The 12,797-nt window shown below is 47.3% G+C and overlaps 1 protein-coding gene across 1 annotated transcript in view; it reads right to left on the minus strand.

The window, feature by feature from the left end:
• Positions 1-3,891: 3,891 nt before the first annotated feature.
• LOC116971586 (solute carrier family 43 member 3-like) overlaps positions 3,892-12,797 on the minus strand; it is a 50,279-nt gene continuing 41,373 nt past the window's right edge. Inside the window, exons 9-12 of the mRNA XM_033018820.1 lie at positions 7,881-7,997; positions 5,123-5,315; positions 4,646-4,769; positions 3,892-4,042 (exon numbers count right to left, since the gene is read on the minus strand). Of these exons, the coding sequence (XP_032874711.1) occupies positions 3,917-4,042; positions 4,646-4,769; positions 5,123-5,315; positions 7,881-7,997 (560 nt within the window). The 3' untranslated portion in view covers positions 3,892-3,916. The remainder of the gene's footprint in view (positions 4,043-4,645; positions 4,770-5,122; positions 5,316-7,880; positions 7,998-12,797) is intronic.

Genomic DNA, 12,797 nt, shown 5'->3' on the forward strand with positions numbered 1-12,797 from the left:
GATCTCATCCTGGCCTAATGTCTTAATCTTTACAGCAAGAAAATTAAGTAACTCGTCCTCAACAATAACCTTACCGTCAACAGTCTTGTAGATATCAGGCTTCACTCTAGACCTGCCAAGACGAGGTGCAATGCCCGCCATCTTCACCTGCCGGTTGCCCGTGGCCGATGCACCGGCTCCCCCGTTGCCTGCTGCCCGGCTCCAAGCTCCGGGTCTCCACTGCTCCACGCTCCGGGTCTCCGCTGTTCCCAGCTCCGGGCTCCGCTGCCCGACTCCAAGCACCACTGCCCCCCGGCCCAGGTCGGGCCCGTCTCGTACCCCGGCTCCGGCTGCTCGCCGCCCGCTGAACTTGGTGCCCCTTCCACCGAGCCTGGACTGCGACTCTCTCCCGGCACTGCGCTGCCGTTAAGGACCAGGGTTTTCTTCCTGCAGCAACTTCGAGGTGACATTCGCCCGCTCCTCGCAGGGATATGTAAGTTTTTTTTTCTTAGGGCACTAAGGACGCAAGTTTGAATTTGCCGCCAGCCGCGAGAACGTGACCGTGATCAACAGTCGGCCATCTTCATTTCTGCATTTCGTTATATATGGGTACTGATCAAAGATGATCTTGAACTTCAGATTGTGTAGATTGCTTATTTACAGTTGTTGTTTTCAAGTTAAAGTTAGATTTAGCTCTTAATGTCCGAGTCACACACACGCTCCTTCATCGTGATGAGACCAGAGTTGCACCCACCGCTATTACTCTCTCTGCAGTCCCTGTCCACCCGAACAGTCAGAAAGCTGTACACCCTCGCACTGGACTGCGGGATGTCTTCATGGAGCAATGTCCCCGCAAAACACCGAGATCACTGCGCACACGGCAAACCCTCCGAGTCCTCACCAGTGCAGGCAGCACGTCCATATTATTTTTTAGGCTACCTCACATTCCCCCGGCGTGTGAGAACCCCCAGGGCACACAGCATAAGCGGCGATCCACAGTTCAACATTTGCTTAACTTGCGCTTCACTCCAACAGGGACGTACATATCCTGAGCTCATCTTGTTCTTCTTTTGCTGTTTTGGTCTGTGTTTACTTGTATGTTTTTAGTGTACTTTTATTGTTTGTATTGTGTGGAGGTGGGGGTGGGGGAAACCTTTTTTTTAATCTCTTTCCGCGACGGAGATGCGACTTTTTCCATCGTATCTCCGTCTGCACTGCGGTTTTGACATCGTGGAGCTGGCGGTCCCTTTGTTTGTCCCGACTGCGGAAGTTTCGATCGCCCCAACGGCGGGAAATAAAAGGAGGAAATAATGAATAAATGACTGAATGAATGAATGAATGAATGAATGAATGAATGAATGAATGAATGAATGAATGAATGAATGAATGAATGAATGAATGATTGAATGAATGATGAATGAATGAATGAATAGGTTTATTGGCCAAGTATTCACATACAAGGAATTTGCCTTGGTGCTCTGCTCGAAAGCGACAACATGACATACAGTGACTGTTAGGAATGACACATAAAACATTAAACATTAATAATCAAACATTATCGATTAAACATGCGTATTCAATAAAATACCACAGCAAAAGCAGGCTACAGATATTTGGTTGTTGAGTAGAGCTACTATCCGTGGGGAAAAACTGTTTTTAGGTCTGGCTGTGACAGTTTTGACAATCCGAAGTCGCCTTCCAGACGGAAGTGATTTAAAGAGTTTGTGGCCAGGGTGAGACGGGTCAGAGATGATCTTACCCGCTCGCTTCCTGGCCCTTGAAGTGTACAGTTCATCAATGGAGGGGAGGTTGCAGCCAATAACCTTCTCAGCTGATCGGCCGATTCACTGCAGCCTCCGGATGTCGTGATTGGTGGCTGAGTTGTGTGCCTTCCATCACAGTGGGGAAGGTACAAGTTATTTGCCTTCCATTACAGTGGGGGATGTGAGGTCGTTGAAAAACAAGATGGCCATGCTGCCTGCTCTGGTGAGGACTCGTAGAGAGTGCCGTGAGTGCAGTAATCTCGGTGTTTTGCGGGACATTGCTCCATGAAGACATGCCGGAGTTTAGTGCGAGGGTGTACAGCTTTCTGTCTGTTCGGGTGGACAGGGACTGCAGAGAGAGTGATAGCGGTTGGTACAACTCTGAAGGTGTGCCGATAGCGCAGACATTGAACTAATGGCTGTGGGTCTCTGCTTATGCCGTTGTGGTGGCTGTTTAGGTCTATGTTTAATTTTTATGTGGTTATGTATTTTGTTGCTATGTTTTTGCTATATTTTATATATATTTGCTATATTTTTGCTATATTTTGCTGCTATATTTAAGAGGGAGTTGGATGTGGCCCTGGTGGCTAAAGGGATCAGGGGGTATGGAGAGAAGGCAGGTACAGGATACTGAGTTGGATGATCAGCTATGATCATATTGAATGGCGGTGCAGGCTCGAAGGGCCGAATGGCCTACTCCTGCACCTATTTTCTATGTTTCTATGTTTCTATGTTGCTTTTTTTTTGGCTCTTGGCAAATCAAGTGCCTTGTATGTTTACATATGTGGCTAATAAATAAATGAATTACAATGAATTACAATTGCAATTATGTTCTGCTTGGGTAGCTCACAACTATCCAAATTTGATAACTAACCTACAAACACCCCCTCACCTCCTTTAACCATGCTCTATCCCACCAGGATGGGCATCTATTTTGCTCTTCACCAGTCTCCCTGGCCTCTGCCACCTATATGACATCTTCTAATTTCAAATGTCATACGTCTTCTATTCTGATCTCACACCTTTTTTTCTCTTGGTCCTTTTCCAACTTTCTGCCAATCAAACACCCCACCCTTCACCCGCATCAACTCATCACTTGTCAGGCTTTTTCTTGCCACCACCTCCCTTTACTCTTGATCCCATCCATTATAAACAGTCTGAAGAAGTGTCACGACCTGAAACGTCACTAATCCATGCTTTTCAGAAACGTGCTTGACTGACTGATTACTCAACCACTTTGGTTAATTATAGAAGACCTATCCTTTCTAACTAACGTGATTGATTATTTTTTTTGTGACGGAAGATAGCAATTGCTTGCATCAGGATTAGAAGAAATGGAATTTAGTGGAATAATGCAGTCTTGAAAAGTTGAATTATTTTAGCATGAAGAAAAATATCCCACAGAGTTTCTCAGGAAGCGGTACCAGTAATATTTAATTCAATAATGATGTGGCAGTATTCGTGTAGGTGGCACATTATTTTGAGATGCACTAACAGATATTTGAATGGGCGAAACTTTGACATATCACGTTTCATACTCAGAGTAAGTATTTGGACAGTGATGATGCGATATAAACGAAGTCACATTTCTAAATAGGCCACACCTATAGAGAGATTTGGGAATACAGGTGGATAATTGATTGAAATGATGGAGCAGTTAGGGGACTCGGAATTTCTGAAAAGAGATATAGCCTAAAAGAACTAGGAAGGTACCCTGTCCCTAAATACATCTTTCAATCATAGTTAATAGCATCGAGTTCATTTTGGGCATGAGATCTCAGATAAGATGGAATGGATTGATGATGCTAAAAAAGGATTTTACCTAAATTATTCAAAGGAGGAAGGGCATATATTATCTGCATTGAATTTAAAAAGCGGGTTCAGTTTTTCGTTTTCGATGGTTGCTTGATCAGATACAGCTTTGCAAAATCATGATATGTATGGGAATGATAGACGAGATATCGTGCAGCCATTGTCCAATGGATCAAGATTTAAATAATATAAAATGAAAGCGATTGTCCACGGAACAAACCGAGAAAGCGGCCTTATGTGTACAGTGATTAATTATTGTTAGGAATGAAGATCTATGGAAGTATCAAGTACCGACTGCAGACGATCTCACAAAGTAAACAACAACAAACGCCCTGCACCGCCCTGTCCGGATCAGATATCCATCATTGTTGGGCAGGAACTGGTGTAGCTTCGAGTATCCGTCTGCGGGTTTCCCGTCGGCAGTAGAAATACACATTGATTGGATGGACATAACTCAATGTTACCGGTGCGATGAGTGCGATGTTTAACTGTGTTTGTAATGGAAATGAAGACGTGGAGAGAGATTAGTTTTTGCGAAGCGACTGCCCCGATGCAACAACAAACAATTCGTGGGATCAGAAAGATAGTCAGTGGGACCATCTGCTCCGTGCAGACAATTAGAATAACTCCCTACCCACCCCATTCCCCGTCCCGTTCCCACGTCAGCACACGACTGGCTATTTCAATTATTTTCCTACAAAGACTCCGTCTCCATCAATCAGGGCCACACAGTCTCTGGGCAAACGTTTCCCGGCCTAACGCTGTTTCTACATCCAACCGCCATGAGCCAGTGGCGTTTAGGCCACCGATCCTCATCTCGTTTCACCTCATTTGCTCCCTATTTTCTTTTGATCTTTCACTCTGTTCGTCACCTCTGCCTCATCTCCCCGGAAGCGTCTGTATTTAAGGGCAAGCACCGCTCCTCCAGTAGCCCTGCTGCACCCCGCCCAGTTATTTCCTCTACACTCCAAGCATTATCATCCACCCTAAAAGTACCGAGCAATCACTGTTGCTGGTGTGTCTGTTGTTTGTAGAAGACTTCGCCGGTGTCTCCGCAGGTTTCACTGAAACCTCCGCAATCTGATACTTACGTATAAAGGGTTCCCCAGCAAGGGTCCATTGACGAGGATAAAGCAGGGATACTGGAGCAGAGACACCACGGCTGCCAGAGCCAGCGTCATCCCCAAGGTTTTCCCAAAGTGACACAGAGGGAACCTGCAAGAGTAGAAGTTTAATGCAAAGTATTGTATCGTGCCCACGAATGCATCATCCGACCAATGGAGGTAACTGATACAGGCTGGTCTTTATGATCCAGAGGAGCTTAGTCCCAATCTCACATATTGATTGCTTCCGAGTATCACCTCCATTATTGGTCTATTTCACCAAGCCCAGGGAACACTCTCTCCCCCACCTGGATTGCCCATTCCCCGCCCAGCCCACAGCCGGTTTCATTTCACCGTCTACTCAAGGTGGATTCAGCATCTTAAAAGTCCCCAAAATCCAGATCTAATGCTTCGGACTTTGGCAAGTAAACCCTGGTCCATCCCCCATGTGACGAGTTCACTTACGTAATGACGATGAACGTGCTGAGTCCGCCGTACAGGAAGGCGCGGCTGACCGTTAGCAGGATGAAGGTCAGGTACTGAACCTCCAACACGGGGATGGCGGCGCACACCGTGAAGGCGACAGAGAACGTGACGGTAATGGCGAGAGACAGCACCGCCGATTGCATGTCCGCCATTCTCTCAGAGACAGCCGAGCCTGGGGAAAAGAGAAACATCGTTAACGATCCGCGTTCCCCATCAGTATCACTATATCCTGCCCGATCCAGAGAGTTTATCCCTGAGGGTGGGAAGGGTTGACTTCCCCGCTGGAGAACGAAGGGCTTGGAACAAAATGGACAGAGAGGGGGAGACTGTGCGTAAATGAGGGTTGGAGAGAAAATATTGTTGTAAAATGACAGGCTCACAAATGCCCGAAGTGACAGAGTCCGTTTAATAATGAGCTGCAAGACAATGCGCCGTTTGGCCTGAGAGTCCGCGAGAGGAAATGTAAGAGTGAGTCATGCGCTGAGTGAGGGTGCGAGATAAAATACTGTTGTAACAGTGCAGGCACCGTAGTGAGGGGGAAGCGGGGATATGGCGGCACAGAGCGCCACTTCTCATCAGAATGCCAAGTATCAGATTCAGCACTCACAGTCAAAGAGTCATTGTCTTACTGCGTCGTAACAGGCCCTTCGGCCCAACTTGCCCAGATCGACTAACATGTCCATTCTACACTCGTTCCACCAGTCTGCGCTTGGCCCATATCTCTATAAACCTGTCCTATATATGCACCTGTCTAAATATTAATTAAACGATGCGATAGGAAGGAATACTTTATTGTCATATGTGACGAAGCAGAGTGCGATTATTTGCTTGTATTGTATACATTTGTATTTTATACATTGTATACAAATAGCACCCACCGAAGGCGCTGACCAACTTGCAAAGCATGTGCCTGCAACTACCTCGTACCATACGCCCACCAGGTTTTGTGTGAAAAAGTTAACACTCAGGTACCTATTAAATCTGTCATTCCTCAATTTAAATCTGTGCCTCTAGTCCCCGATTCCCCTCCTTTGGGCAAGAAATCTTGTGTCTATCGAATCTATTCCTCTCATGATTTTGTACACCTCTATAAGATCACCCCTGGTCATCAGGCGCACCAAGGAACAGAGTCCTAGCCTATTCAAAATCTCCCTAGACACCAGACGTTCGAGTCCTGTGAACATCGCAAAACCTATTTGCACCATTTCCGCTTTGACATCTTTCCTATTACATGGTGCCCAAAACTGAACACAATGTTGCCAATACGTCTTATCCAACTGCTACACGACCTCCCAACGTACTATGACTGATAAAGGCCAATTCACTGTGTCGGTCCTCCTCTATAATCTTTGGTCCTACCCATGTTAGCGCTCCTAAAATGCAACACCTCACATTTCACTGCATTCCTCAGATGTTTGGACTACTAAATACAGCCCTCCAGTGACAAGAGCAACCTTCCACAAACACCCTCTGCTTCGTTGCCTGAAGCCAATGTTATGACCGGAGGAGGAGGAGCCATCTTGGTGAACGGCTGCTAGCCAGCAGCCGTCCCTTTTAATTCGTTTTTTTTATAGTTTTTAGTGAGTCCTGTTTTTCGTTTGTAGGGGATATGGACCTTTTAATGTGGGGGGTAGGTCTCAACTTTATTTCTAGGTCCCTACCTGGTCGGTGAGGCAGCTTTTTCTCCGGGCTGCCCGCTGACCCGTCCTCGTGGCCTACCAGCGGGCTTGGAGCGCCGTTTCCTGGCGGGCACCGCCCAGCAGCTTGGCCTCGGTGGCTGCACAGCGGAGCGGAGTGGAGCGGGCGATGCCTTGCCTGGGTCGCCGCGCTGGAGCGACGCGCTGGAGCTCTGGTGAGCTGGACCGGCGGCTGAGAGCAACATCCCCGGGCTGCGGGTCTGCGGAGCGGAGCGGGCGGCGCCGGCTTTAACATCGGGAGCCTAGGAGCTCCAAACCGGCGCGGCCTTGTCGGCTCCGGAAGCCGCGGTCTCAAGCTAGGAAGCGGCCGTTCCAGGTAGCCCAGCCGCCGAGAGGACTCTCCCGACGCCGGGGCAAGACCACCCGGTGAGAACGGCCAGGAACTTCGGGCCTCCGTAGAGGCAACTGCGGTGGCCTCAATAGGCCTGACTTTGGGGTGAACTGGGGATGGGGACTGGACATTGTGCCTTCCCCCACAGTGGTATCCACTGTGGGGGGATGATTTTTTAGTCTAATGTAATCCTGTAAGTCTGTGTCCAAGATGGCTGCCGTGAAGAGAGAGTGGACGCTGGCGCGATTTGGTTGCCGCTGCTCCCTCTTCACACTGTGTTTTTGATTTTCTGTTTTTGGATTGAATTCTGTTTTTAATTTGTGTCTCTGTGATGTCTTTATTCTTATTTTATTCTGATTATATGTTTTAAATGTAAGGTGTCCTTGAGATTTTGTATGAAAGGCGCCCATTAAATATAAAATTTATTATTATTATGTCCATTCGGGTATCTCTGCTTGCGTCCCAAGGGATCTAACCTTCAGAGCAGCCGACCATGCGGAATCTTGTCGAATGCCTTATTGAAATCAATGTATACAATGTGCACAACTCTGTCTGCATCGAGGTTTTTGATCAAATGCTCAAATAACAGATTCGTGAGACACGACGTCCCACATACATGTTGAAGTTCCATAATTAGCCCTCGTCTGTCTTGTGTCTGCGACTGAAATATCTGCAATTGAGTAGAAGCGACTCAGAACTCCCGGGTTACCTGATGTGTCCAACCGCTTGTTTCTCCGTTTGTGTCGGTCGAAGATCAACCCATTCCATGGCGCGCACAAGATGCCGCATAATTGGATAATACCAAGGACGTTTGTAAACTTGCTGACTGTATAATAAAAAACAGAGGTAGAAATCGCAATGTGTGGGTTGCCAAGAATGGGGGGGAGAGGGGGGGGGGAGATTGTCACGTGAAGGAGGGACAGTGAGAGCGTCAGCGGGGCAACGAAGGCGCATCCAACAGCCATTTAAGGAAAGAAAATAACCGACACAGATAAAAATACAAACTTGTAGCGAAATGTGCGGCCGAGTATTGTGTTCAGTTCTGGCCACCATGTTATAGGCAATATGTTGTTAAGTTGGAAAGGGTACAGAGAAGGTATACGAGGATTTCGTAGGACTCAAGTGTCAGAGCTACATGTATAGGTCGAGCAGGCTGGATCTTAATTTCTTGGAAGCGCAGGAGAATGAGAGGTGATCATGCATAGGTGTATAGACATGTGAGATGAATATATCGTGTAGACGCAAAGTAGGGGAATCGAGAGCCAGATACCATAGGTTTATGATGAAGGCGGAAAGGTTTAACGTGAATCTGATGGGTAACCTTTTCGTACAAAGGTGATAGGTGTATGTAAACAGCTGCAAGATTTGGTAGTTGAGGCAGGGACTATTGCAACGTTTTAAGAAGCAATTCGACAGGTAGGTTATCGACCCAACGCAAACAGGTTGGACTCGGGTAGATGGGACATGGTGGACGGTGTGGTAAAGTTGGGCTGAAGGGCCTGTTTCCGCGCTGTGTAACTCAATGACTGGAACACTCTAATTGAGATAATGTTGATTATGATAGGTGGTTCAATGTTTATTCATGAATTCGGAGACAGGTCTGATTGAGCGCTGGGATAGCGAATTGAGAGTGCGTTGGGATCCCAGGCAAAGTCATGGGGAGCATCCGAAGTGTGCCTGCATGAGCAACGGGCGCGGTAATCGTGATGTAACTGAAAATAATGCGGAGTGATATATAGTTATTTAGATTAAAAATCTGATTAGTGTACGGTACTGACTGATGTTTTGACTATATATCTGGGAAGCAATTATACTATGTGTTTGAGTATAGGGGGTTGCACGTAAGGTCATCGGGTCATAGAGCGGAGCAGCTCAGTCATTCTGGAGGACATGGCATACACTTTTAACTTTCTTACCTGTTAAAAACCGCCGACATGGTCATTTTTTTGCGCTGTACATAATTGTGGAGGGTGACTGAGCGCTATGAACCAAATACTGTAGTATCTTTGCTCTGAACCCGAGCACCAATGTAAGCGGCCGGAGGAGCGCATCCCTCAGGACAGCCCCCAACTCTCCCCCCGGGGTCAGCGCTGTCCGGCAACGGCCGCCCTCCGCCCCGTCTCCCCCTGTCCAGCCGCAATGTCACGGGCTGTGGGTCGGCAGCGCCCCCACACACGGGGCCGGGTGGATATGGGCCGCGACTCTGGGCAGCGGAGACACGGGGACGAAAACACGGCGATGTCTCCGTCAGCTGCAGCAGAGTTAGGGGACAGTCTGGTCCCTCCGCCCACCCATAGTCACTGACCGCGCTGCACCGGCACCCAGAACCCCCCCCCCCCCCAGAACACGAACCCCACCCCTCCCGGACCACCTGATTCAAGAAGACGACTATCATCCCGGTGCTAAAACGACTGAGCGCAGTGAGCCTTAATAAGTAGAGTCCAGTGTCCCTGGCATCCATAAGCATTTAGTACTCCGAGAGAGTGGTGATGGTGCATATTAAGTCCATTCGATCGAAAGTGCAAAATGACTTAGGTGTGCTGATGCAGGGTTCCCAAAAAGTTAATGTACAGGTTGAGTCGATCGTAAGGAAGGCAAATGCAATGTTATCATTCATTTCCAGAAGATTACAAAATGAAAGTAAAAGGATACAATGCTGAAGCTTTAAAAGGCGCTGGTCCGAACACGTTTGGAATATTGTGAGCAGTCTTGTGCGCCGTATCTGAATGACCTGGATAATTGGTTTCATTTATGAGAAGCGTTTCATGGATCTCGGCTTTTGCTGGCTGACGTTTAGAAGGCCGAGGATGGGACATTACAGAAACCTCCCGAATAATGAAAGGGCTAGATATAGTGGATTATGAGAGCGTATTCAATACAGGGAAATTCTAAATCAAGTGGGCACAGCCTTAGAATAAAATGACAACTTCAGATTGGAAATAGTAGAACCCAGAGTTTTGTGAAGATGTGGAACTCGTTGCCGCAGACGGTGGCGGAGGCTAAGTCATTGGGTATCTTTTTAGGGAGATTAACCGCTTTTTCATTAATAAGGATGGCATCGGGAGAAGGCAGGAACATAGATTTCCCTCCACGATGTCATTTCCCCGTGACAACGAGAATGTGACCGATGTTGAGTTGTGGATGCTACCCCTCAAACACATCTGTTTTAGTCATAGTCGAGTTATTAGTAGAGTGATACAGCGTGGAAACATACCCTTTGGCCCAACTTGCCCACACCGGCCAACATATCCCAGGTATAGTAGCCCCACCCCCCGGCGATTTGCTCATCTCCATCCAAAACCTCATATCCATGTACCTGTCTAACTATTTGTTAAAGGTTGGTATGTCCCTGCCTCAACTACCTCCTTTAGCAGCTTGTTCTATCCCCACACTACCCTTTATGTGGAAAAAGTTCCCCTCGGATTTATTATAACATCATTGATCCTTCACCCTCAAACTTATGCCCTCTTGTTCTTGATTTACCTACTTTAGCCAAGATAATCCTGTGCATCTATCCGATCTATTCCTCTCATGATTGTATATACATCCATAAGATCATCCCTCATTCCCCTGCTCTCCAAGGAATAGAGTCACAGCCAAAACAAACTCTCGCTGTAGCTCGGACCCCATGTCCTGGCAACACCCTCGTATATCTTCTCTGCACCCTTTCCAGCTTGACAACATATTTCTTATAACACGGTGCCAGAACAGAACACAATACAGGAATGTGGCTCAAACAATTGCAACAACGGAGAAGGTAAATCATGTCTGACGAATCTTATAGAATTTTTCGAGGATGTAACTAGTAGAGTGGATAGGGGAGAACCAGTGGATGTGTTGTATCTGGACTTTCAGAAGGCTTTCGACAAGGTCCCACATAAGAGATTAGTATACAAACTTAAAGCACACGGTATTGGGGGTTCAGTATTGATGTGGATAGAGAACTGACTGGCAAACAGGAAGCAAAGAGTAGGAGTAAACGGGTCCTTTCACAATGGCAGGCAGTGACTAGTGGGGTACCGCAAGGCTCAGTGCTGGGACCCCAGCTATTTACAATTTATATTAATGATCTGGATGAGGGAATTGAAGGCAACATCTCCAAGTTTGCGGATGACACTAAGCTGGGGGGCAGTGTTAGCTGTGAGGAGGATGCTAGGAGTGCAAGGTGACTTGGATAGGTTGGGTGAGTGGGCAAATGTTTGGCAGATGCAGTATAATGTGGATAAATGTGAGGTTATCCACTTTGGTGGCAAAAACAGGAAAGCAGACTATTATCTAAATGGTGGCCGATTAGGAAAAGGAAGATGCAGCGAGACCTGGGTGTCATGGAACACCAGTCATTGAAAGTAGGCATGCAGGTGCAGCAGGCAGTGAAGAAAGCCCTTGTGGCTAAAGGGATCCGGGGGTATGGAGAGAAGGCAGGTACGGGTTACTGAGTTGGATGATCAGCCATGATCATATTGAATGGCGGTGCAGGCTCGAAGGGCCGAATGGCCTACTCCTGCACCTATTTTCTATGTATCTATGTATCTATGTAACATGACCTACCATTTGCAATACTCAATTCGATGAAGGCCAAAGTGCCAAATGCCTTTTGACCACCTTATCTACCTGCGACTCCACCTTTAAGGAACCAAGCACCGCATTCCTACGTACCTCTGCTCTACAACATTCCCCAGCGCCCTACCATTCACTGTGTTGGTCCTCCTCATGTGAGACTTTTAGAGTATTGTGAGCAATTTTGTGCACCATATCTGATGGTGTATGTACTGACTCTGGAGAGGTTTACAAAAATGATCGAAAGAATTGTGGGACTACACATGATAAGCGGTTGAAGGCATTGGGCCTGTACTCGTTGGAGTACAGGCCCAATTAATACAACCTTATGTGACCTGCAGCAGTCTGCAATCTCCTGGCACATTTGTTCTTCTAATTCACGTTGACTGGTGTAGAGTTCTGCAGTACACCCCAACAAGTTGATCATCCCTTTCTTGTTCTTCAGCTCCACCCATATAGCCTCACCAATGCCCGTCTGTAAGGTCACATCTGACCACTGCAATGGCATCCTTCTTAACCAATAATAACCCCTCCCCCCGCTCCCCTTTTATCCTCACCACTGTCTATCTTGAATCTCCTGTACCCCAGGAACATTTAGCTGCCAGTCCTGCCCTTCTCGTAACCAGGTTTAAATAATGGCTACAACGACCCAGTTGCACGTGCCGTGCGCTAATCTCGTCTGATTTACCCGCAGGCCGCTGTTCGATTAGAAATAAATTACGTGCAGTTTAAAACAACCTTAATTCCCCTCTATCCTTCTTCCTGCTGCCTATTATTTCCTCTAAATGTTCTCTCACTACGCTGCATTTGAACTTGTAACCTCTCACCTCCCTGTGTCCGATATGAGATCCCATCCCAATACCAATATATTTTAAATCCGCCCGTGAAGCATTAGCGAACCTGCCAGCAAAAAAATATTGGTACGCTTTCAGTTAAGGGAAACCCCGTCCCTTTTGTATAGCTAACCCCTGCCCCAGAAGAGATCCAATCGACCAGAAATCTGAACTCCTGCCCCCTTCACCAAATACGCAGCCACACATCTCCCCCTAACTTTCTGTTTTCACCCTCC

The sequence above is a fragment of the Amblyraja radiata genome, chromosome 3 (genome assembly GCF_010909765.2).
Source record: "Amblyraja radiata isolate CabotCenter1 chromosome 3, sAmbRad1.1.pri, whole genome shotgun sequence".
NCBI lineage: Eukaryota > Metazoa > Chordata > Chondrichthyes > Rajiformes > Rajidae > Amblyraja > Amblyraja radiata.